Consider the following 22,960-nt stretch of genomic DNA (forward strand, 5'->3'; position numbering starts at 1 on the left):
CTCCCATGACGACGAAGGGACGCGTTCGCTGATTGGCCGGCTCCGTGTGGACTGTTATTGTTAGCTAGTTAGCCTCCGATGCTATTTTAAACCACCAGTGGAGTGGATTAACCACACTCACACACTACCACACTGTTTAAAGCAGCTCGTAATAACATGCCACCATCGACTAGTGGTGGTGGATCAGCATATATGACGTTACTTTAGTTTGGACAGCTACATAAAATAAACCACTGCATAAACATGTGTTGTTTAGTTGGCTAAAATGCTCCATGCTAGCAGTATTAATATGATGAGCCTGTTGGCTTAACAGCACATCATGATAAGGTAAGCCTCCTTCTGATTTGAGATCAAAATCACGTCGCAGTATCTATGTGTATATCACTGGTTGTCAACCTTTCTCATATCAATTAAGGTCCATTATTTATTCGGCATTTGAGCCACGGTCCACCTTTTGATGACATTTAGTCTCGGACCCAAACTTAAAGAATATTTTGTTATTGTTGGATAAGACGTTGTCCACAATTCCATGCTGTATTTATTTACCATTAGGAGAGATAACAGGCACACGTTGATCAAAATAACAATTCCTCTACATTTTCTAATTGTGTAGACTTCTTGTAAATTAAGTAATGCAGATGTTTAACAATTATTTCAAATGAAACCAAAGTGTTTTAGTCTTAGTCGACTAAATATTAAAATCTTAGTGTTTTAGTCTTAGTTTACAATCTGCCTACAACGTCTTAGCCTTGGGTCAAGACAGACTACCATAGTAGACGAATACGATCATGACATTTGCATAGAAAGTGAAAGTCAGATAAAGTCGATAAAAATACATCTACTCTTGATCCAAGCCAAGGCTATCAAAACCCAAAATGCAAGCGGAAATTTAATTTGTATTTACATATTCCAATTCTTCAATGCCTAAAAAAATCCAATTAAATCAGCTCTAATTTCACCCAAAAATAGCTGATCGACTAACAAACGTTCCCCCCCAGAATTGGGATGCCGGAGTGTTCAAGTGGTTAACTAAAAGTGGCATTTAAGTTTTAAGCATATTATTTAGATTATCGCGACAATATTGTTAATGGCAATTATGTTTTTTGGCACAATAACCGTGGCATATAATGTTCATGCCCACAGTCCTGTGATGTCAGCCATGCTGTCCTGCTTATTCTGGGATGGCCCAGTGTTACCGTAGCAACCTGGAGACACACAGGGAGCCTTTCTCTGCCGCCATGGTACTGGAAGGACACAGCAGGGGCGCTGACCTGGGCACAGGTGACCTTGACACGCAACAAACAAACACACGCACGCTCTTCATTCAGAGGTGTTCAAATGTCTCAGCCAACATGTGTGCTGTAACTACATTTGTATAGGTTGTATATGGAAGAAACACTCTGAACTGGTTCAATTGTGGAAAAGGGGCCCTAGGTGTGCTGACCGCCCTGAGACTAAAGGCCTATTCATAGTCTGGATTTTCGGTGGTGAGGTGACCACCGGAGCTGAAATAACGTTGAGCGGTGGTGAGTAAAAACAGAGAGAAGGGCTGGAGCGGTGGCGGTGGTTTGCTCTTCACCGCGGCTCGTGACGTCATGTTGTAGTTCGGTGGTCACTTAACCACCGTAAATCCAGACTATGTATGAGCCTTAAGAGGTCGGGGTTCGATCACCGGCCAGGTCATACCAAAGACTCAGTGCCAGAAATATGTCATTTGTGTCACATACGTACAGCCACAGTTTTTTCACACTCTCTCTCTCTCTGTGTTTGTCCCGGTGTCTCTCTTCCAGACTGTCAGCATCCAGAGGTGTTGCCGTTAGAAGACCATCAGGTTTGTGCTGTAGTATTTGAAACCTGTGACACGGAACTGCAGTGCTGATATGTGCAGATGCGTGTTCGGGTTGTTTAATTTGTCTTTGTTCTTTTTCTTCTGTTGCAGAAGAGACCGGGTTTCTGCACAGAGGCGGAAGAGCTTGGATCAAATGGTAGGTTGCTTCTCTGTACAATTAGGTTAATTAAACAGTTAATCGAACCATTGGACTGGAAGTTAATACAAATATTCAATTGATGATAAATCCCTATTTATGGCCATGTCATCTGTTCAAAGAAAGAAGAAGAAGAAGAAAAAAGGTTATAATGGCTGATCTATTTTCACTATTATAAACTACAAATTATGAAGTGTAATATAGTCAGAAGATTGCGGTCTGGAAACAAATCCCATTGCCCCCAGTAAATCACTAATTAATTATAGCCATGAAGGACAATTCAAAAGACAAGAAAACCTCAATCATGAATTGCATAAATACAAATATGTTATTTAACGTGCGTATGCTTTTGAATATCCTACTAGTAACATACATTTAGAAGCAATGTTCTTAACTTCTACATCTGCTATTTTCACTATGTATGATATTCCTTTGACACAAAACACATTTTTGCCTAAATACTTTAAGAACCACTGATATAGAAACATACGTTTTTCAGAAAACTCAGGATTTAGAAGACGTTTTTAGAATCTGGTCTCAGGTCTTATAATGGGTAAATCGTGAGGCTCGAAACGTCATGTCCACTATGGTGTAAGGAACCGTAATAAATATTTTTAAGCTTTAGAGGTTATTCCAGTGTGCGGACCTGGCTTTAAGTGAGTGGATGTGCGTGCTCTATTCAATAGAGCAATAGAGTCAATTGTACCTTTCTAAATCGTTCCCACCCCCACACTCTCCAGGGTCGTGGCCTCAGAGCTCCCTGTCTCGCTCCCTGCAGCGAGCGGAGGCGCTCCTCAGGACCACCTTCAACCCTGGTCTGAAGTGGCTGCTCCGCACGCGCATCCACGGCCATGAGGATGAGGAGAACGAGGAGAAGGGGAGCTTCGTCGCCGCTCACAACCTCGTCTCCCGGTCCTCGGCGCGCCTCCTGCGCCTGCAGCAAGGCATGCTGGGAGTGGCGCCTCACTGGCAGCTGGTCAGCAGCACACGTGGGAGCTCTCCTCAGGTGAGGAGGCTGGGGGATGTCCTCAGGAGAACTGTGCCCGCGTAACCATGATGCATTTTGTTTTGCTTAAATAAAAAAAAAATGGTCAAAAGCTCTATATTCTGATAGGAATCAGGGTTAGTTCAGAGTGTTTGCTCAGTAACAGGGGTCTCCCCGTCTCTCCACCTCTCCGTGCTATCCACGAACATCCTTTTTTAGCTTTAATGTTATAATGCTCCATTCCATTCCATCTGTTTAATTACTTCCCATTTCACTTGTGTGTCCTGTCTCAATTCTTAGTCCTGATTGGATGAAACTGGTATCCCAACTTGCATTTCTCCAGAGAGCTGGAGAGACAGGGATACCTTATGTTACAGAACAAACTCTTTATCAAAAATCAATGTTTTGAGTTTTTGGTATTTAGTTAGTTTTAGTTAACTCTAATCATTCCCAGCAGGTGTGTGTCAGAGGCCTGTCCCAGCCTGAGGGGGGTGGCGTCGTCGTGATGCACTCCTCCTCGCCCACCATGCGGGGGTGCTACAGAACCGTGACGAGGCTGCTGGAACAGCGCGCTCGGCTGCTGTTCGTACACGAGTACGGCAGGAGGGTCCGCTCCGCTAGGCTGTACATATCCACACTGCACAGCCTGCTGGAGAGACCAGCAAACAACGAGGTAACCAATAACACTACGCTGACACACGGCACGTCTGTCAGAATGATATTTATCACAATGTATTTCTATTAATCGGATGGTAGTTCCGTCAGAAAGGCAGTTACCAGACTGCTATTTCTTCTTTTTTTTTTATCCCACGATTTTTGTAAACCATTTTTCACCCCTGTGTCAAATCAATTATCTAATGTGATCCTGGGCTCTACACACCCTCCGCCAACCTGGGGGGGCAGCGGACTGACCTCATGCTTCCTTCTATGCATGAGGAGTCCAAGCTTCTTCTTTTCACCTGACAGGGGTCAGGCGCTACGTCCCTAGCGGGAATCGAACCCAGGACCTTCTAGCTGTAAGGCGACAGCTCTACCAACTGTGCCACCGTGCCCCCAGGTTTTTTGCTGTCTTTTGCGGTTATTTGCCTATTTGTGGCCTATTCGCGGCCGCCTACTAAACATCATACTGTCGTGGCTGGCTGGTCATGATTGTGTGGTGACCCAACACCACACAATAATGCATATAGGGGAAACACTGATTTCTTTTTGATAGGGGTGACATGCAGCAAAGGTCGTCGGGATCGGGACTCGAACCCGCGACACACGTCTGTCAGGCTGGATCACCAGCCCAAGTGCCCGGAAACGCTAGGCCGGCCCTGGCCGGTAACACTGATTTGTAATGTGACAGATGTACGTGTTGAGAGTAGCTTTTCCTCTCCTCAGAACCCAGGGGACTGTCTTTGTTCCAGTGCTGCTCTGGTTTCACTGGCCCAGGAACTGAAGCTCCATCTCAACCACTGGTCATGTCTGTCGGCCAAGGTCAGTAGAGTTTGTAATTTTCCTTTTTTTTAAGGCTTTGTTTTCTTTTAGTTTAGCTTTCATTAGATTTCATGTTTTAGATTTCATTCTTATATTGGGGTATTTATCAGGGGCTAGAATAAGAAATCTCTGAAAAATAGCAAAAATAGCCGATTAGTTTAAGCTTGTAGATCGGGTATTTTTGCTGTTTTCTTTCTGACAGCACGGCTTAAAACTGGCATAGCTAAAATATATTGAATGATGAGATTTCATATCCATCCAAAACATTCATCGATGATCCATCATCAAATTATTGGCTTAGGATTGCGACAAAAATTAAAACAAATCTCCACAAATTCAAGGCTTTATGTTTATGTTTATGTTTATGTTTATTTATTTGATATGGACATAACAATCACATTGCTCATTGCACAGTTGTACAATTAGTAGATGCATCATTTACAGTGTGTTAGCACATGTGCTAATTTTCACCACATGTGCAAAAAACACCCAATCAAGTACAAAAGATTATACATTCTAATAATATTTACAGCATAATTACAAAATCCATTACATAATCTCTAATACAAAAGTAAACATATGGAGTGTTTGATTGATAGACATTAAGTACTTTTTTGGTATTCAGTATTATAATTATTTTAACTATTTAGGATTGAAGCTGAATGTTGCTATGTATTGTAGATAGCAACAAGAACCCCAAAAGAGGTTCTGGTCTTGAATGGGTTAATGCCGCTATGGCTGAGGAGACAAAACTCCTACTAAAACCTCTTTTCCACAGCAAGGTTCTGTGTCTTTGTCCAGATGGCATGAGGTTGAAAAAGTGATACAGGGGATGATCAGTGTCATGTGATATTGAAAGTGCTAGCCTTATATTAGCCTGGCTTGGCCATACTACCACGGGCATTTTATTTTTGTCTCCAGCATATTTGTGTCTGGCCACTGCGAGGCAGCCTTGTATGTGAATGCCCTCGTATGATTGGACAATATATGGTGAATAAAAAAATATATAAAAAAAATATATAAAAAAATATATATATATATATATAAATCTTTTTCCTGTCTTCCATCCAAGGCTCGTTCCGACGCCTACCTGAGGCCCGTCGTGGCCCAGTGGAGCCCCCTGCTGGCCCAGATGAGAGACACGCTGGCCTTGCTGGCTCTCCAGGCGCTGGTTCTGACGGAGCGCTACGTGTTCGCAGTGCTCTCGGCCCTAGCCCAAAAACCCGGTCTGGACTCTGTGCCGAGGGAGGTTCTGGAGGAGATCCTGGCCGGAACGGAGCTCTACAACCAGCTCGCGGAGGAGCACCGAGCTCAGAGCGGTGGTGCCGCCACCCAGTGGAGGACCGCAGTACTGCAGCGGGCGGATTGCGGCGGCGGGCTGCTGCGTTTCAGGTCCGCTAGCGGTAGCGCCGCTGGAGGGGGCTGTCACCCCGCTGCCTTCCCCGTGAAGGACCTGCTCAGGGTGGTGGCCGCGCATCGTGGCAACATGGCGGCCCGGCAGCTGCACCGCTGGGCCTCAGAGCGGAGCTGCCACGACGAGGCCCACCACCTCGACGAGGCCCACCACCACCACCTCGGCCGTGAGGCTCGCCACCAGGACCCCCAGCTCTGCGATGGGGCCCGCCGCACGCCCGAGTGGACTTGGGAGCAGCTGGAGCGTAGCTACACGATACACCATCATCCTTCCTCTCCCGGTTCCTCCTCCTCCTCGGCCCCGTCTCCGTCGACCCTCCACGCCCCCTACCCCTCCGTCCACCTCCCTGACCGCGACGACGTCGATCCCGCCAGGCCCAGTGCTGCTGCAGCAGAAAGCCCGCTGCTAAACTCCCCCTCCCCCGGCCAGTGCCAACAACCCTGTCTGGCCCGCGGCGGGCTAGCGGTTACGGCCCCGACGACTGCCAAGGAAGACTCCACTTCAGTCCGAGGCTGTCGGAAGGGGCCGGTTCCGAGCCAAACCCGCGTGTCCTCATCAGAGTGTAATCCGCTCCTAACTAATGCACAAGGGTCTAAGCGGGCCGCTCCCTCAGCCTGCCCCCTCTCGGAGTTCTGCCAACAGGTAGGGCTTGTCACGATTTACACACATTTTACTTTGACGATTATTAATAATTGTCACACAAATAATTGGGATGAACGATTTGAATTGTGTTTTTGGAATAAGGACATTGGAATCGGAATCAGAATCAACTTTATTGTCACATCACAGTTTTTGGGTGAATTTTTTTTTGTGCATAGTTCCCATTGTGTAGTTTTTTCAAGAAATACAACAAAGGGAAGAAGAGAGCGAAGAAGAGGGGGGGGGGGGGGGGGTTAAGGAGATCAAGGCAGGAAAGGAACATTATGAATAGAAATTCCGTTTGCCTTTTAGGCTTCGTAATAAATGAATAAAAGTGCACAGGGCAGATATGATAAATAACTGAAATATACCAAGAAATTACTTTTTTTCAATGATTTTTTTACTTAAACAAATAGCAGAAATAGCTGATCTACAAGCACACGATGCGTTGTAAGCTTTGTAGATCTGCTATTTCTGCCTTTTTTTAAAACGTATGAACATTTTTCAATATGGACACGATTATGACAATTATGTAAAAATAATTGCGATTACCTCAAATAATCACGATTAGAAGATGATCATGTAATTATTGTGACAACCCTACCAAACAGGACCGGGCCTCCGTGGACCTGCTGCTTCAAGCCCTGGTGTCGTCCGGAGACCTGCTGGCGCCAGCGCACACGCCCAGAGCACGCTCGGCGACCAGCCCGGCTTCGCTGGCACCACCGCACACGCCCAGAGCACGCTCGGAGACCAGCCCAATCCATCCACCGCTACCACCACCCAGTATAATCACGACAGATACAAGTAAGTAAGCCTGTGTAAACAATAATATTATTACACACAGTAATGATTTTTCAGAAGTATTTTTTTACTTACTTCAGTATTTACAATTGTCAATACTTTTACAATTTCATGAAAACTTGATATGAAAAAACTTACTAGTTACTTAACACACTAACCACTTCATCCCTATATATATTTCGGACATTTGAAAATGGCAAATCTACAAGCTCACAATGCGCATTGTGAGCTTGAAGATCGTCTATTTTCCAAAGATGTTTTTACACTTTTTGAACTTGTGAAATGGGACATTCTACCCAAAACACAATTAAATTGTTAATTAACCGTTGATGGGTGATTGACAGCCCTAGACAGAAGCAGGAGCGGTGGTGGTGACCCGGTGATGATGTCACCAAAACCCGGACCGGATAATGGAGTTGTACCAAAAAGAACAGTGAACAGAGTGACCCCAGAACCACATCCATCCCTGAACCACAGCCAAAGCCTGGAGCAGAGCCAGCATCAACGGACGGAACGGGAGCCATGGAGCGACCCTCATCCTCCCAGCCCCAGGTATTCTGATCCGACCCTCATCCCAGCCCCAGGTATTCCGATGAGTCAACCTGTAGGCCGGGGCCCACTAATAGGACTGGTTTTAAACCCATTTAAACCTGAGGCCAATTCTAAAAAAAAAAAATGGCACAGTTTTCTGTTTCTATGTCAGTGGTGCTCAACCTTTTCCATGTGTGTTGTAACCTGACGTTCTTTTCTTCCTTCTAATAATTTGTTCGCCCCAAAAAATTGTGTTTGTTGTCATGATTTGTCACAACTGGAGTTGGCTTAAAAGGTCTTTAAATAAATACTTTTTGAAATGTCTCTGGGAAAAATGCATTAGGAATTATTTCCTGGGCCTGGCTTCGTCATGAAAGGGGGCGGGACCGCGATGCTCTATTGGCAAAAGGAACCAGAAAATAGTGAAGAAACACACATTTCTCAGTCGCCACGGCAGATTTCAGTCACTTGCATTCCATAGAAGCCATGCATGTCTTCTCTGGAAGCACAGAGAAAATGACCAATCCACGAACTTTTAATATGTCGTGCTTGTAGAAGATAGGCTATTAGACTATTATTTTAACATTATTAAGTATTTGAAGTTGTCAAACTAGCAATAGGTTCAGAAGCGTCTTCCATAAAAACACTAATAGCCTGGGATATTTCACAGAGGCAAAGGTTAAAGTCTGTGATTTAAGATTACTAGAACATCATAACTTGGATATAATATAATATAAAATAACAGATTAACCCATTCAGGACGGGAACCCCTTTTGGTGTTTTAAGCATTATGTTATACTTTAGCTATTGTAAAATAGCAGATCTACAAGCACCGAGTGCAGCGCTACATGCTTGTAGATCTGCTATTTTTGAAAAATCGTGGAAATGTGAATATATATATATATATTCATTCAGAGCGAACGTTTTTAACTCAAATATTTGCTTCTGGGAGGTCCCTGGATAAACTTATTTTCAGATGGGGGGGGGGGGGGGGGGTCCGCGGCCAAATACAGATAATTCTGGGGGTCCTTGACAAGATAAATGTTGAGCACGACTGACATAGAAACATAGGATTTTCAGAAAACTGGATTTCGGCTAAGGTAAGAAAACGGCTAATCTGGAATTCTCCTTAAATCCGTGTAAACACGCTCGTCTTCCTCTCCTGCAGCCGTTCAGGTGTGAGCGAAGGAGAGCCCGAGGGTTCTCCTCGGGAGGAGGAGGAGCGACGGGAGGACTCGTTCTCTCGGCCCCGCTCGGTGCAGTGGCGTGACCTGGGCCGCTCGGACGCGTGCGGCCGCCTCTTCCGACAGTACCGGGCCATGCTGTGGGGCCACTGCGGCCGCGCCCTGCGGCTGCACTTCCACCACCCGCCAGCGGGCGCCGTCGTAGGCAGCGTCAACCTGTGGAGTGACCGCACAAGGTTCCGACTGCTGCGCGAACTCTGTCAGGCCTCAAAGCAAGGTTATTCTCATAGTTGTGAATTCATCTTTAGGTTTTTTTTCCCTTTTATTTGGCTATTTGTTTTCAATTACAGTTTGGTTTTGATTCGTTTTTTAAAGCACGTTTTCAAACCTACAAAATTAAACTAAACTACAGTTTCAATTTTTATTTGAAACTGAAACTGAAACTGTGGCTCAGGAGGTAGAGCAGGTCGTCCAATGATCCATGGGTCGGCGGTTCGAAATTCGAATCCCGGCTCCTCCTGTCTACATGTCGAAATGTCCTTGGGCAAGACACTGAACCCCAAATTGCTCCCGATGTGCTGGTTGGTACCTTGCATGGCTTCCGCCGCAATCGGTGTATGAATGGGTGAATGTAATGCACAATCTATGTAAAGCGCCTTGGATAAAGGCGCTATATAAATGCACCATTTACCATTTACCATTTTATTTTGTTAAAAGGAACCCTGGCTAATATGACAAATATGCCTTAAAACATTATACTTGCCCTCTAACTAAAATTAAAAACACTTATAACCCAAATAAATAGAGAATCTTTCACTCAATAGGAACTGCTCCTGTCACAAGTTGATGATGTCATTATGTCTATGTCATATGTCTATCCTTTTAAAAGGATCCTTGGCTAATAAGACAAATATTCCTTAAAACATTATACTTGCCCTCCACAACTAAAAAATTTAATGAAAAACGCCTTAAATATTTGTAATTCTTTCTTAAATGGAGAATCTTTCACTCAATAGGAACTACTGCCGTTGCAAGTTGATGTCATATGCCCATATGTGGTAGGAAGTATTGAGTTGTTTTTTATTTGCATATGCATTCCATACATTCCACATATGGGCATTATGACATCATCAACTTGCGATGGGAGCAGTCCTTATTGAGTGAAAAATTCTCTATTTATGAAAGAAATAAAATATTTAAGGTGTTTTTTATTTTTTTAATTTTAGTTGTAAAGGGCAAGTATAATGTTTAACCCATTTAGACCTGAGGACGCATGTGTGTCATATTATAGCTTTAAACCCATTCTGGACGGGAACCCCTTTTGGTGTTTTAACTAAGCATTATGTTATACTTTAGCTATTGAAAAATAGCAGATCTACAAGCTCATAGCGCGCCACCGAGTGGCGCGCTATGAACTTGTAGGTCTGCTATTTTTGGAAAATCGTAAAAATGCGGCACAAATCTTTGAATATATATTCTTTCAGAGCGAACATTTTTTATTTCGACGTCAGGCCTGAATGGGTTAAAGGCATCTCTGTCTAATTAGCCAGGGGTCCTTTGAAAGCCCAAACCGTGCCAATGATTCGCCATGCAACCATTATCCCCAATGATTCGCCATGCAACCATTATCCCCAATGATTCGCCATGCAACCATTATCCCCAATGATTCGCCATGCAACCATTATCCCCAATGATTCGCCATGCAACCATTATCCCCAATGATTCGCCATGCAACCATTATCCCCAATGATTCGCCATGCAACCATTATCCCCAATGATTCGCCATGCAACCATTATCCCCAATGATTCGCCATGCAACCATTATCCCCAATGATTCGCCATGCAACCATTATCCCCAATGATTCGCCATGCAACCATTATCCCCAATGATTCGCCATGCAACCATTATCCCCAATGGCAGTTGCAAGGAGTTGCATTGGTGAGGTTGGCCTTCAAACGGTTTTGTTCCAAGGAGTTGCGACTAGTTGCATTGGTGCGGTTTGGGCTTAAGTTCTCGTTTAGTTCTTGTTATAGTTTTAGTTTTAGGGGATAGTCAGGGAAGAGGGTCAAATACCACAGAACAAAATGTGAAAATGTCCGATCTACAAGCTCACAATGTATTGCATTGCGACTGCATTGTGAGCTTGTAGATTGGGTATTTTCACTACTTTTTTTGAATAACAATGGATGTTGACACACACACACACACACACACACACACACACACACACACACACACACACACACACACACTACATTTAGTTTTAGTCAACTATAATAACCCTGATCAGGCCATATTTAGTTTTTAGTTGGATCATGTTTTTATCAGTTTTCTCTGCAAGTCTTGCTGTATTGTGACATTTGGCGCCTCCTGGTGTCTGTGTTGTAGAAGTGTTTCCAAAGGAATGCAGGGCTATGCTGGACGACCTGTTTCTACACCTGTTGGTCGACACAGCACACACACACTGGGACCATGGTTAGTAACACACACACACACACACACACACACACAAAGCTTCCTCAAACTTAACTTAAAAACGAATCAGGAATGTTTTGTAAAATTATATTTCTCTCTTGAATTATTTTTCATTGTCATTTTCTCTCTCTCTCTCTCTCTCTCTCTCTCTCTCTCTCTCTCTCTCTCTACGTCCAGGGTGTTGCAGAGCTTTGGGTTCGGGTCTGAAAGACAAGTGTCTCCCGCGGTCGCCTCGAGACGGCAGTGCTGTAGTGACATCATCAGGGCGAGACGGCAGCGCTGCAGTGACATCATCTGGGCGAGACGGCAGCACGGTGATGACGACGACAATGGGGCACTTCCTGTGTCTCTTCCCTCCGCTACTGAGCTGTCTCACCTCCTCCTCACAGAGCACGGAGACAGGTAGCTGTCTCACCTCCTCCTCACAGAGCACTGAGACAGGTAGCTGTCTCACCTCCTCCTCACAGAGCATGGAGACAGGTAGCTGTCTCGCCGCCTCCTCACAGAGCACGGAGACAGGTAGCTGTCTCACCTCCTCCTCACAGAGCATGGAGACAGGTAGCTGTCTCGCCTCCTCCTCACAGCACGGAGACAGGTAGCTGTCTCGCCTCCTCCTCACAGAGCATGGAGACAGGTAGCTGTCTCGCCTCCTCCTCACAGAGCATGGAGACAGGTAGCTGTCTCACCTCCTCACAGAGCACGGAGACAGGTAGCCCAGTTGAAATAAAAGATACCAAACCAAGTATTCCTATAAGCTAAACTACGCTGCGTCAAGGGTTCCATTGGGTAGGCCCTAAAAAGTTGATGCCCTTGTTCACGGGGAGGTATTTAGGGTGATTCCGTCACCCTTGGTTTGGTTCCTTCCGACCATTGGTTCCGGTCGCCTGATGACTACAAACCAGTGACTACAACATGACATAAAGTTATTTCCGCTCCCGATTGGACCAGATACCCGAAAATGGTATTGATCCCAGGCTAGTTGCATCATGCATGCTACTTGTGTGAAAGGACAATGTCCCTATCTGATTCCCTGGACATTTTGCCAATGTTCAAATGTTCGAAAGTGGCTTCTGTCTCTCACTCTGTCTGTCTGTCTGTCTGTCTGTCTGTCTGTCTGTCTGTCTGTCTGTCTGTCTGTCAGGTGTCTGTCCCTCCAGGTCCATTGTCCACAGCGCTACAGTTAGCAGAGCGCTAGCCTCAGTGCAGTCGTCCAGTGTGTGGGTGATGTCCAAGTCCTACCAGTTCCTCTCTGCTTGGAGCGTCAACAAGTTCCTCCTCATCTCACACGGAGACCTCAAGGTCAGGGAGTTAAATGTACATACATAACCCCCCCCCCCCCCCTAAAACATGATCATCAGGTAATATGATTATACTAGGAGGAAGATTATTTTTTGTGGCCACACCCACCAGTTCATTAAGTATACCTGCTTTTCACCTTGGCACCACCCACCTGAACTTAAGCCTCGCCCACAGCTGTTGTTGTATGATAAAGGGGGAGGGGTTAGGGGAGAGGATGATGTTATGATGTCACTAAAGTGGTAGCCTGGAGCTCACCTATGCTTTCTATGGCATAGGCAGCTCCCGGCAGGATCCGCCGGCAGAAACTGTGCGCAGCTGCTGGACATGAGACTAATTAATTAGAGCGACAGAGAGAGAGAGGAGTGTGTGTGTGTATGGGTGTGCGTGTGTGCGTCAATTTAACAAAGGTGCAGACGATCAGAAATCAGCAGAGAGTGATCGACGTTTGCGCTACTCTATGTCGAATTGAAGTGGACTCGGACCCAGACTTTATTTTCTCCCTGGAAATAAAAACGTCTGGGTTTCCGAGGCTACTAAAGTGGTGGTATTTCAATTGTGCCATTTGACTCAAAGGCTTTCAGGAAGAAACCAAAAATACACAGGGAAGACATATTTGAATATTATAACCACACCTTGGGGTCTATTAGAGTAATGTCAACTCCATAGACGCATACAAAACAGCAAAAGTACAAAAATCACAGCACTCCATCTTTACAATATGATACAGATCGCCATTGTCTGGGGGTTTTGGTTTAACCACATGAACCCCAGTTTCCCTATTCTGGGGCAAACATTCAGCGAAAATAGTAATTCCTTCATTGTAACGTGTAATAATAATTAATTATGGTTTCGTTTTGGCCATGCATTAATCTGCAGTGTGTGCGTGTCATATCGTGTGTGTGTGTGTGTGTGCGTGTCATAACGTGTGTGTGTGTGTGTGTGTGTGTGTGTGTTGGACAGGCGCTCACGGCGTGTCTAGAGAAGTTCCTGCAGCAGACGGAAGCCCTGGCGTCGAGCGGAGACGATTCCTTTCATCACCATCATCATCATCAGGTGTTGTTGAGGCAGCAGATTGAAGCGCTCGGCAGGGCAGTGTCTGAGTTGCAGGTGAGCATTAACCCATTCTGGACGGGAACCCCTTTTGGTGTTTTAATACTTTAGCTATTGAAAAATAGCAGATCTACAAGCTCATAGCGTGGCTACGAGCTTGTAGATATGCTATTTCTGAAAAATCTTGAAAATGTGGCGCAAATTTGGAATATATATTCTTTCCGAACTCAAATCTTTGCTTCTGGGGGGTCCCTGGAACAACATATTTTCAGATGGGGGTCGGCGGCCAAATTATAATACATATATTTTTGGGGGTCCTTGACATGAAAACGGCTGGCATAGAAACATGGGTTTTTCAGAAAACTGTCAAGATTAAGAAGGCATTTGTAGAATCGTCCTCAGGTCCATCATTTATTGGGCATTTGAGCCACGGACCACCATTTGATGAGACACGTAGCCTCTAGGACCCAAACCTAATGAATATCTTGTTGTCGTTGGATACGATTTTGTCCACAATTCCATGCTGCATTGATGTGGTACCAGTAGTAGAGATAACAGGCGAACGTTGATCAAAACAACAATTCTTCTACATTCTTTAAATAAGTTTAACTTGTAGACTTCTTGTAAATTAAGTAATGCCGATGTTTAACAATAATTTAACCCTTGAGAGTGTAAAATGAAAACCCGTACAGGTACGTTTGGTTTCATTTTACGCTCAAAATCGTGGGGCGGGACCGATTCCCGTTTGTCGATGTTGATTCCGATCCCTCCAGTTCCCAACCCCAGTTATCTGTGTCTCTGTCCCCCAGGCTTTCTCTAGTTGCATTGTGTAATAACTAATATCTGTGTCTCTGTCCCCCAGGCTTTCTCTAGTTCCATTGTGTAATCATTTCTGTGTCTCTGTCTCCCAGGCTTTCTCTAGTTCCATTGTGTAATAACTAATATCTGTGTCTCTGTCTCCCAGGCTTTCTCTAGTTCCACTGTGTAATAACTAATATCTGTGTCTCTGTCTCCCAGGCTTTCTCTAGTTCCATTGTGTAATCATTTCTGTGTCTCTGTCTCCCAGGCTTTCTCTAGTTCCATTGTGTAATAATTTCTGTGTCTCTGTCTCCCAGGCTTTCTCTAGTTCCATTGTGTAATCATTTCTGTGTCTCTGTCCCCAGGCTTTCTCTAGTTCCATTGTGTAATCATTTCAGTGTCTCTGTCTCCCAGGCTTTCTCTAGTTCCATTGTGTAATCATTTCTGTGTCTCTGTCCCCAGGCTTTCTCTAGTTCCATTGTGTAATCATTTCAGTGTCTCTGTCTCCCAGGCTTTCTCTAGTTCCATTGTGTAATAACTAATATCTGTGTCTCTGTCCCCCAGGCTTTCTCTAGTTCCATTGTGTAATAATTTCTGTGTCTCTGTCTCCCAGGCTTTCTCCGCCCTGGCTCTGAAGATCTTCTCCAGCGACTGCAAGAAGATGTCTGAGGAGATCTTTGAACAGACCATGCCCTCCGGCAGACACTGGAGGGTGCTCAACTACAACAGTGGTATTATTAACTCAAAACGAACAGTCCATTATCCGTCTGTAAAATCACAATTATTTGAGATAATCGCAATTGTCTTTGTAGGATGAAATTAACAAGAATAATTTGATAAGGCCTAATTTGGGCATTTTTCAGGGCTTGGTTTTTCCAAAATGGAACTGTCTGGGGTGCTCACAAAGGCCAGAGTAGACGTTAAAATGACCCCAAAACATGCTTGAAAGTGAAATATCCGTTTCAAAATAGTTTTCAATTAATTGTAGTGGAGTAAAAATCACACCCATGTGAAGTGAGGGGCGCTCTTATCATCATACATCATCATTAATTATATCATCTCATTCTGGCCATGCAATCACAATTTGCATCCTCACTTTTCCGTCTTCAGTTTTCTGCCCTAACTTTTTATCCTCAATACGCACTTTGCTCAGCCAATCAAATCATCTCAATTCCGTGCTCAGCCAATCAAATAATTTCAATTCCGTGCTCAGCCAATCAAATCATCGCTACAATTCACACAAACACACAAAGCTGGGCCCCTCAAAAATGTACAAAGTTAACCCATTCTGTACGGGAACCCCTTTTAGTGTTTTATCTAAGCATTATGTTATACTTTAGCTATTTAAAAATAGCAGATCTACAAGCTTGTAGGTCTGCTATTTTTGAAAAACCGTAAAAATGCGGCACAAATCTTTGGATATATATATTCTTTCAGAGCGAACGTTTTTCTTATTTCGACGTCAGGCCTAAATGGGTTAAGTAAAAAGTTAAAAACGCATGAATGACTTAATTACTTTCCACCCCTGTATCCTAGACGTTGGCGGCAGTCCCAGTGATTACGCGTCCGCGGCTGCGGAGAGCGTGATTGGTCAAGTGGTGGAGGCTGTGGCGCCGTTCCCGGACGACGCCCGCAGCCTGGCCCTGAGCGTCACCACCACCGCATTCATGGAGGCCTGGATGGAGCACATACTCGCACACAAGATCAGGTTCAGGTAGGACCATAGATATTACAAATATATAGATGCCTCATTGGCCGCTGCAGTTCGTTGGAGAGACCTGTCTCCAACGGGAGGAGGAAGTCAAGCGGAATCTCGGAAGGCAAGTGCTGCTGGGAAAGAGGGAGTCACGCCTCTGAATGGCCTACTGAGCATCACCTTCCGTTCTTCTGTTTTGCTTCTGCAATCCAATCACGCATCGCCATCGTTGCCTTCCGTTGAGATACAGATGCCCCAGAGCCGGAAGAGGCGTCTACGTTTATATGTCTATGGGTAGGACATTCATGGAGGCCTGGATGGAGCACATACTCACACAAGATCAGATTTAAGAGTGTGTATGTGTGTGCGTGCGTGCATTTGGATTCCATAAAAGCCAGCATGTCTTCCACGGAAGCATGATGTGTCTCAGCATCCAGGGAACACAGAGACATCATGGAACACAGAGAAATAACATCTGGAGCTCTCCTCAGCATCCAGGGAGCTCTCCAGATGTTTTAAATTGTTCCATCATGTCTCCTCAGCATCCAGGGAGCTCTCCAGATGTTTTAAATTGTTCCATCATGTCTCCTCAGCATCCAGGGAGCTCTCCAGATGTTTTAAATTGTTCCATCATGTCTCCTCAGCATCCAGGGAGCTCTCCAGATGTTTTAAATTGTTCCATCATGTCTCCTCAGCATCCAGAGAGCTCTCCAGATGTTTTAAATTGTTCCATCATGTCTCCTCAGCATCCAGAGAGCTCTCCAGATGTTTTAAATTGTTCCATCATGTCTCCTCAGCATCCAGAGAGCTCTCCAGATGTTTTAAATTGTTCCATCATGTCTCCTCAGCATCCAGGGAGCTCTCCAGCTGAAGCAGGACTTTGACTCCATCAGAGAGCTGCTCCTGTCAGACCAGTACAGGCTGTCCTCGGACCTCCACCAGCGGCTGCTCAACCTCAGGTATCTGTCCCCAAAAAAGTATTGCAGAATGTGATGAATGGACGTTGAGAGGAAAGGATGCAGGTAAGGGTTAGAATCAGACATTTAGGGCTCAGGTTTAGAGCTTTCCCTGCTGGCTGTTTCTTGGTGATTTTCAGCTATTACAGTGCTGTCCTAAAATGTGCTCACCAGTATATTGTGTGTGTGTGTGTGTGTGTGTGTGTGTGTGTGTGTGTGTGTGTGTGTGTGTGTGTGTGTGTGTGTGTGTGTGTGTGTGTGTGTGTGTGTGTGTGTGTGTGTGTGTGTGTGTGTGTGTGTGTGTGTGTGTGTGTGTGTGTGTGTGTGTGTGTGTGTGTGTGTGTGTGTGTGTGTGTGTGTGTGTGTGTGTGTGTGTGTGTCAGGGTGTTTCAGCAGGTGGACTCAGTAGTAGTGTGTTTGCTCCAGCAGCCTCAGTCCAAACCGTATGCGCCGTCCCGAGGCTGGGGCGCTCTGAGACGTTGCTGTGAGTATATGTACACACACACAAATCACATAGATTATGTTGATATTTATCATACCACAATGTTCTCCTCAAACATCGCACGGTGTCTGTTACCTGACTTCATCCGTCAACCTGGCCATAACTAATGCAAATGACAAAGGGCTCAGTGCCGATCCTTGTTGTACTCCAACCCCCACCTTGAACCTGCACTCCTCACAACTGCCACGCTGTCCTGCCACACTTCCTCTCCTGGCGCCCCAACAATTATGCTTTTTCTAGGTCCGCAAAGACGCAGTGTGTGTGTGTAGTTCCTGCCTCTTTTTAATTCCCAGCGCTGCGGACCCCGCGAGGCGTATTACTGCCCTCCACTGTATGTACAGTATGTAGCTCCTTCTGGCCTTCTCCATACTTCTCCGTCAACACTCTCAGGGCGAACAGTGCTTCTGCGGTGCTCTTCCTTGACATAAAGCCATACTGCTGCTCGCTAACTGTCACCTCTCCTCTTAGCCTATAGCTTCCGCTACTCTTTCCCATAGCTTCATGCTGTGGCTCATCATCTTTATGCCTCTGTAGTTACTACAACTCTGTCTGTACTCTGTACATAACAGTTCTTGGGAATCGGTACCAGTATACTATCTCTCCACTGTTGTTCAGGCACCTTCTCGCCTTCCAAGATCATGTTTAACAGCCTCGTGAGGAACTCCACCGCTGTCTCTCCTAAACATTTCCACACATCCACCGGTATGTCGTAATATGGGTCTGCCTTCCCATTCTTGGTTCTCTTCATAGCTGCCCTCTTTAACTCCTTCACAATCCTCCTCACTTTATGGTTCACTACCCCCTCATCAGTCAGCACCCACTCTCTCTCTCTCTCTCTCTCTCTCTCTCTTCATTCATAAGCCCCTCAAAGTACTCCTTCCATCTTCTCAACACACTTGGCTTATTAGAACATTTCCATGTCTATCCTTTAAACCAGATGTCTATCCTTTAAACCAGGGGTTCCCACACATTTATGACGTGAGATATACTTTCAAAATGACCAGCTCAAAATAAGTGTACCATTGCTGAAAATAGTTTAAATATATAATGTACCTGGGGGGGGGGGGCTTTGGAATAGGGAGAAATTATGACAGGCAGTTTCTGCTGTAAAAATATGTCTCCCCCCCCCCCCCCCCCCCCGTATTTAACTACGCCCAATGCATTCTCAATGGCAATAGCACAAACTTTGCCATGCTACTATTCCTACATACTTACACCTAGAAACCCCATTCAAACCTATTTAGGTTCATCTTACGGTGGACATGTTTGCCTGAAAAGGAATCTTTGAAATGTTTCATAGTTTTAGAAATATAGTGCTTTCAAATTTGAGAAATGTGTTTGCGTGTTTGTGTGTGTGCAGGCCCTGGTACCAGCAGCAGCAGCAGCATGGAGGCAGCAGTAGGGGGCAGTATCACCAACCTGGAGAGCATGGAGGGGGAGGGTCTCACCCAGTCCGTCCCTGTGGCCACGCCCCCGGGAGCGCCCTACCTCGCTCCAAGGTATCCAATAGCAATCCAAAACTTCATATTTTTAGTTCTAGTTCAAACGTTCAACGGTGGTCACCATCCATCATCACTGGTCCATTTTTGTTGTAATTTTTTTTTAACTTTTTCTTCAGCTTTAACCCATTTTGGGCGGGAAACCCTTTTGGTGTTTTAAACATTGTTATAATTTAGCTATTGAAAAATAGCAGATCATACAAGCTCATAGCGCGCCACCGAGTGGCGAGCTACGAGCTTGTAGGTCTGATATTTTTGAAAAATCGTGAAAATGTGGCGCAAATTTTGGAATATATATTTTTTCAGAGCGAACGTTTTTAACTCAAATCTTTGCTTCTGGGGCGGGTCCCTGGAACAACATATTTTCAGATGGAGGTCGGAGTCCAAATACATATAGTTTTGGGGTCCTTGATATGAAATATTGAGCACCACTGATATAGAAACATGGGTACTTCAGAAAACTGGAGGATTTAGACAAGACATTTTTTAAATTTCGATGTCAGGCTAATACATTTTCTACTGTGCACTTTATAGACAAATCCACATCGGAGGGTTGCCCTGGGCGCAGCCATAGCTGAGGTGTACGGGTACCATTAAGCACAGCTTGACACCTCAGCATTGATTGCCTACATCTGGCCTAACAGGGCACCGCTCCATGGATTTGTCTATAGCACGTTTTACGAGTGCAAGCAGGTTGGAATGGCTGGACCTCATTATGTCAAACTGTTACTTTTCAGGAAAGTGCCATGGACGAGATGACGAGATGAATCTAATCATGCACTGATTGCCACCGACGAGAATACGAGATTTCTTTTTTCTTTTTTTTTAATCCATATTTAGAAAATTCCTCATCTGGTGTGCAGGTGATGACATGCACATGACATGCACAATAGAATTACATTTTCTTTATTTTATTTATAATGGGAACAGTGGAACCCAGGACCAAAACTGGTGTCCACCCCCTGGCAGTTTTTAAGATAAATCTTCAAATGTTTTTTTTATCAAAGACGGAGTGCCTTGGATTTCTTTTCTTTGCAAGTCTGCAGTCCACACCATTTGGGAGTTAGCCGCACTTTTAAAAACCTTTTTTTTTTGTTTTTAACAACATAGACCTGCCCTACTACTACACTATTCAGTATTTTAGCTGTGACGTGAGCGCCCCCTCCTGAGATACTTCCGGGTCCTACTTTTGTGTCGCTTTTGTGTCCCATAGAGTTATACTGTGACGCTCCGTCGGACTAAATCTGAGACGAAAACAACCACGAAAGTCACATTTTACCGCTTTCCTCGCAACAACAAAGCTGCGCTGCTCTCCCAAATATGGCTGTGACAGGCCGTCTGCCCCACACGGAATACTATCGCCATTTTATTTCATTGTGTCAACTAAATCCTCATTAATGCAAACTAGATTCAACATACTCAAGCCTGCAAACATTCTAAATATGCCCCCGAAATATTTTACTGAGCAAATGGACTGTTACCACCTTCAATACTAATGATAATAATAGTCTTTATTGTCTCCACATGATATTTATTTTTGTCATGGAAACTTGTACAAAACATTAATAATTCTACTCTAGTTGGAAGCATTAAGACCCATTTTAACCCTCAATGGCTTCCTTTCTGAAAAAGATAAAAAAGATTCACGCATTCTATTTTTTACAATGAGATGCGGACGGGAGCTGGTGCCACTTGGACCCGGACATAACGTAGCACTACAAAATGACGTCGGACTTAAATACTGAATTCCTCTACCCCTGTACCTTTCAAATTGGAAAAGGATTTTTCAAAGGATTTTTTATATATTCTACTGTGAAGTACTAATTATAATTTGCATTAAACATTGTGTGTTTTATGCATTTCCTCCCTGATATTGTGTTTTGCAGCTCAGCCCTGGGTGCAGCGCAGCAGGAGTGGTTAGACCTCCGAATACACAGCAGCGCCCCGCGCTGGAGGTTACCGGGACTGCAGTGTCTGTCGAAGTCTGAACCTTAAATGGACATGTTGGAACTACAAGTTGCACCTTTAAATGGACATGTTGGAACTACAAATTGCACCTTTAAATGGACATGTTGGAACTACAAGTTGCACCTTTAAATGGACATGTTGGAACTCTGAACTAAATACCAAATATATATATATATGTATATATATTACTTTTATTTTTTTAGCCAGGAAGATGTAGTAGACAATGAAAGAAGGTTCTATCAGAAGTAAGCAATAAAAGATACGGTAATTGTTTTTCAAACGAATCCAATGTATACTCTTTTCTTGCATTGAAAAAGAAAATAACAAAAGAATGGGTGCCACAGGGACCACCAGGAGGCTGGCGAGACCGCCGGACCTGAGGGAGCGGGAAGGAGGAAGGGGACATGACGGGTCCCAGAGGAAGGGTGGAGCCACATGGTTCAGTGGTGTGGGTGGTGGTGGCTAGAGGAAGGGTGGAGCCACATGGTTCAGTGGTGTGGGTGGTGGTGGCTAGAGGAAGGGTGGAGCCACATGGTTCAGTGGTGTGGGTGGTGGTGGCTAGAGGAAGGGTGGAGCCACAGGGTTCAGTGGTGTGGGTGGTGGTGGCTAGAGGAAGGGTGGAGCCACATGGTCCAGTGCCTTGTGGGTGGTGGTGGCTAGAGGAAGGGTGGAGCCACATGGTTCAGTGCCTTGTGGGTGGTGGTGGCTAGAGGAAGGGTGGAGCCACATGGTTCAGTGCCTTGTGGGTGGTGGTGGCTAGAGGAAGGGTGGAGCCACATGGTTCAGTGTCTTGTGGGTGGTGGTGGTGGCTAGAGGAAGGGTGGAGCCACATGGTTCAGTGTCTTGTGGGTGGTGGTGGTGGCTAGAGGAAGGGTGGAGCCACATGGTCCAGTGCCTTGTGGGTGGTGGTGGCTAGAGGAAGGGTGGAGCCACATGGTTCAGTGCCTTGTGGGTGGTGGTGGCTAGAGGAAGGGTGGAGCCACATGGTTCAGTGCCTTGTGGGTGGTGGTGGCTAGAGGAAGGGTGGAGCCACATGGTTCAGTGCCTTGTGGGTGGTGGTGGCTAGAGGAAGGGTGGAGTCACATGGTTCAGTGGTGTGGGTGGTGGTGGCTAGAGGAAGGGTGGAGCCACATGGTTCAGTGTCTTGTGGGTGGTGGTGGCTAGAGGAAGGGTGGAGCCACATGGTTCAGTGTCTTGTGGGTGGTGGTGGCTAGAGGAAGGGTGGAGCCACATGGTTCAGTGTCTTGTGGGTGGTGGCTAGAGGAAGGGTGGAGCCACATGGTTCAGTGGTGTGGGTGGTGGTGGCTAGAGGAAGGGTGGAGTCACATGGTTCAGTGGTGTGGGTGGTGGTGGCTAGAGGAAGGGTGGAGCCACATGGTTCAGTGTCTTGTGGGTGGTGGTGGCTAGAGGAAGGGTGGAGCCACATGGTTCAGTGTCTTGTGGGTGGTGGTGGCTAGAGGAAGGGTGGAGCCACATGGTTCAGTGCCTTGTGGGTGGTGGTGGCTAGAGGAAGGGTGGAGCCACATGGTTCAGTGGTGTGGGTGGTGGTGGCTAGAGGAAGGGTGGAGCCACATAGTTCAGTGGTGTGGGTGGTGGTGGCTAGAGGAAGGGTGGAGCCACATGGTTCAGTGGTGTGGGTGGTGGTGGCTAGAGGAAGGGTGGAGCCACATGGTTCAGTGGTGTGGGTGGTGGTGG

General features: G+C 45.5%; 1 protein-coding gene across 6 annotated transcripts; it reads left to right on the top strand.

The window, feature by feature from the left end:
- Positions 1 to 25: 25 nt before the first annotated feature.
- ccdc142 (coiled-coil domain containing 142) lies at positions 26 to 21,549 on the top strand. Of its 6 annotated transcripts, none has more exons than XM_079498446.1 (22): positions 26 to 327; positions 1,144 to 1,281; positions 1,791 to 1,831; positions 1,940 to 1,985; positions 2,726 to 2,991; positions 3,425 to 3,643; positions 4,354 to 4,449; positions 5,522 to 6,505; positions 7,114 to 7,309; positions 7,651 to 7,858; positions 9,006 to 9,298; positions 11,411 to 11,497; positions 11,675 to 11,899; positions 12,639 to 12,796; positions 13,757 to 13,903; positions 15,258 to 15,372; positions 16,181 to 16,358; positions 17,189 to 17,299; positions 17,680 to 17,780; positions 18,414 to 18,500; positions 19,159 to 19,297; positions 21,184 to 21,549. In XM_079498446.1, the coding sequence occupies exons 2-22, from the start codon at positions 1,182 to 1,184 to the stop codon at positions 21,290 to 21,292; spliced, it is 3,906 nt and encodes a 1,301-aa protein (XP_079354572.1). In that variant the 5' UTR covers positions 26 to 327; positions 1,144 to 1,181; the 3' UTR covers positions 21,293 to 21,549. The 6 variants fall into 6 exon arrangements, 4 of the variants coding, with proteins under 4 accessions (XP_079354572.1, XP_079354570.1, XP_079354571.1 ...); XM_079498444.1 differs by having other exon boundaries at positions 27 to 327; positions 15,258 to 15,375; XM_079498445.1 differs by having other exon boundaries at positions 28 to 327; positions 3,428 to 3,643; positions 15,258 to 15,375.
- The last annotated feature ends 1,411 nt before the right edge of the window (positions 21,550 to 22,960 follow it).

This window comes from Electrona antarctica, assembly GCF_951216825.1.
Source record: "Electrona antarctica genome assembly, chromosome: 1".
NCBI lineage: Eukaryota > Metazoa > Chordata > Actinopteri > Myctophiformes > Myctophidae > Electrona > Electrona antarctica.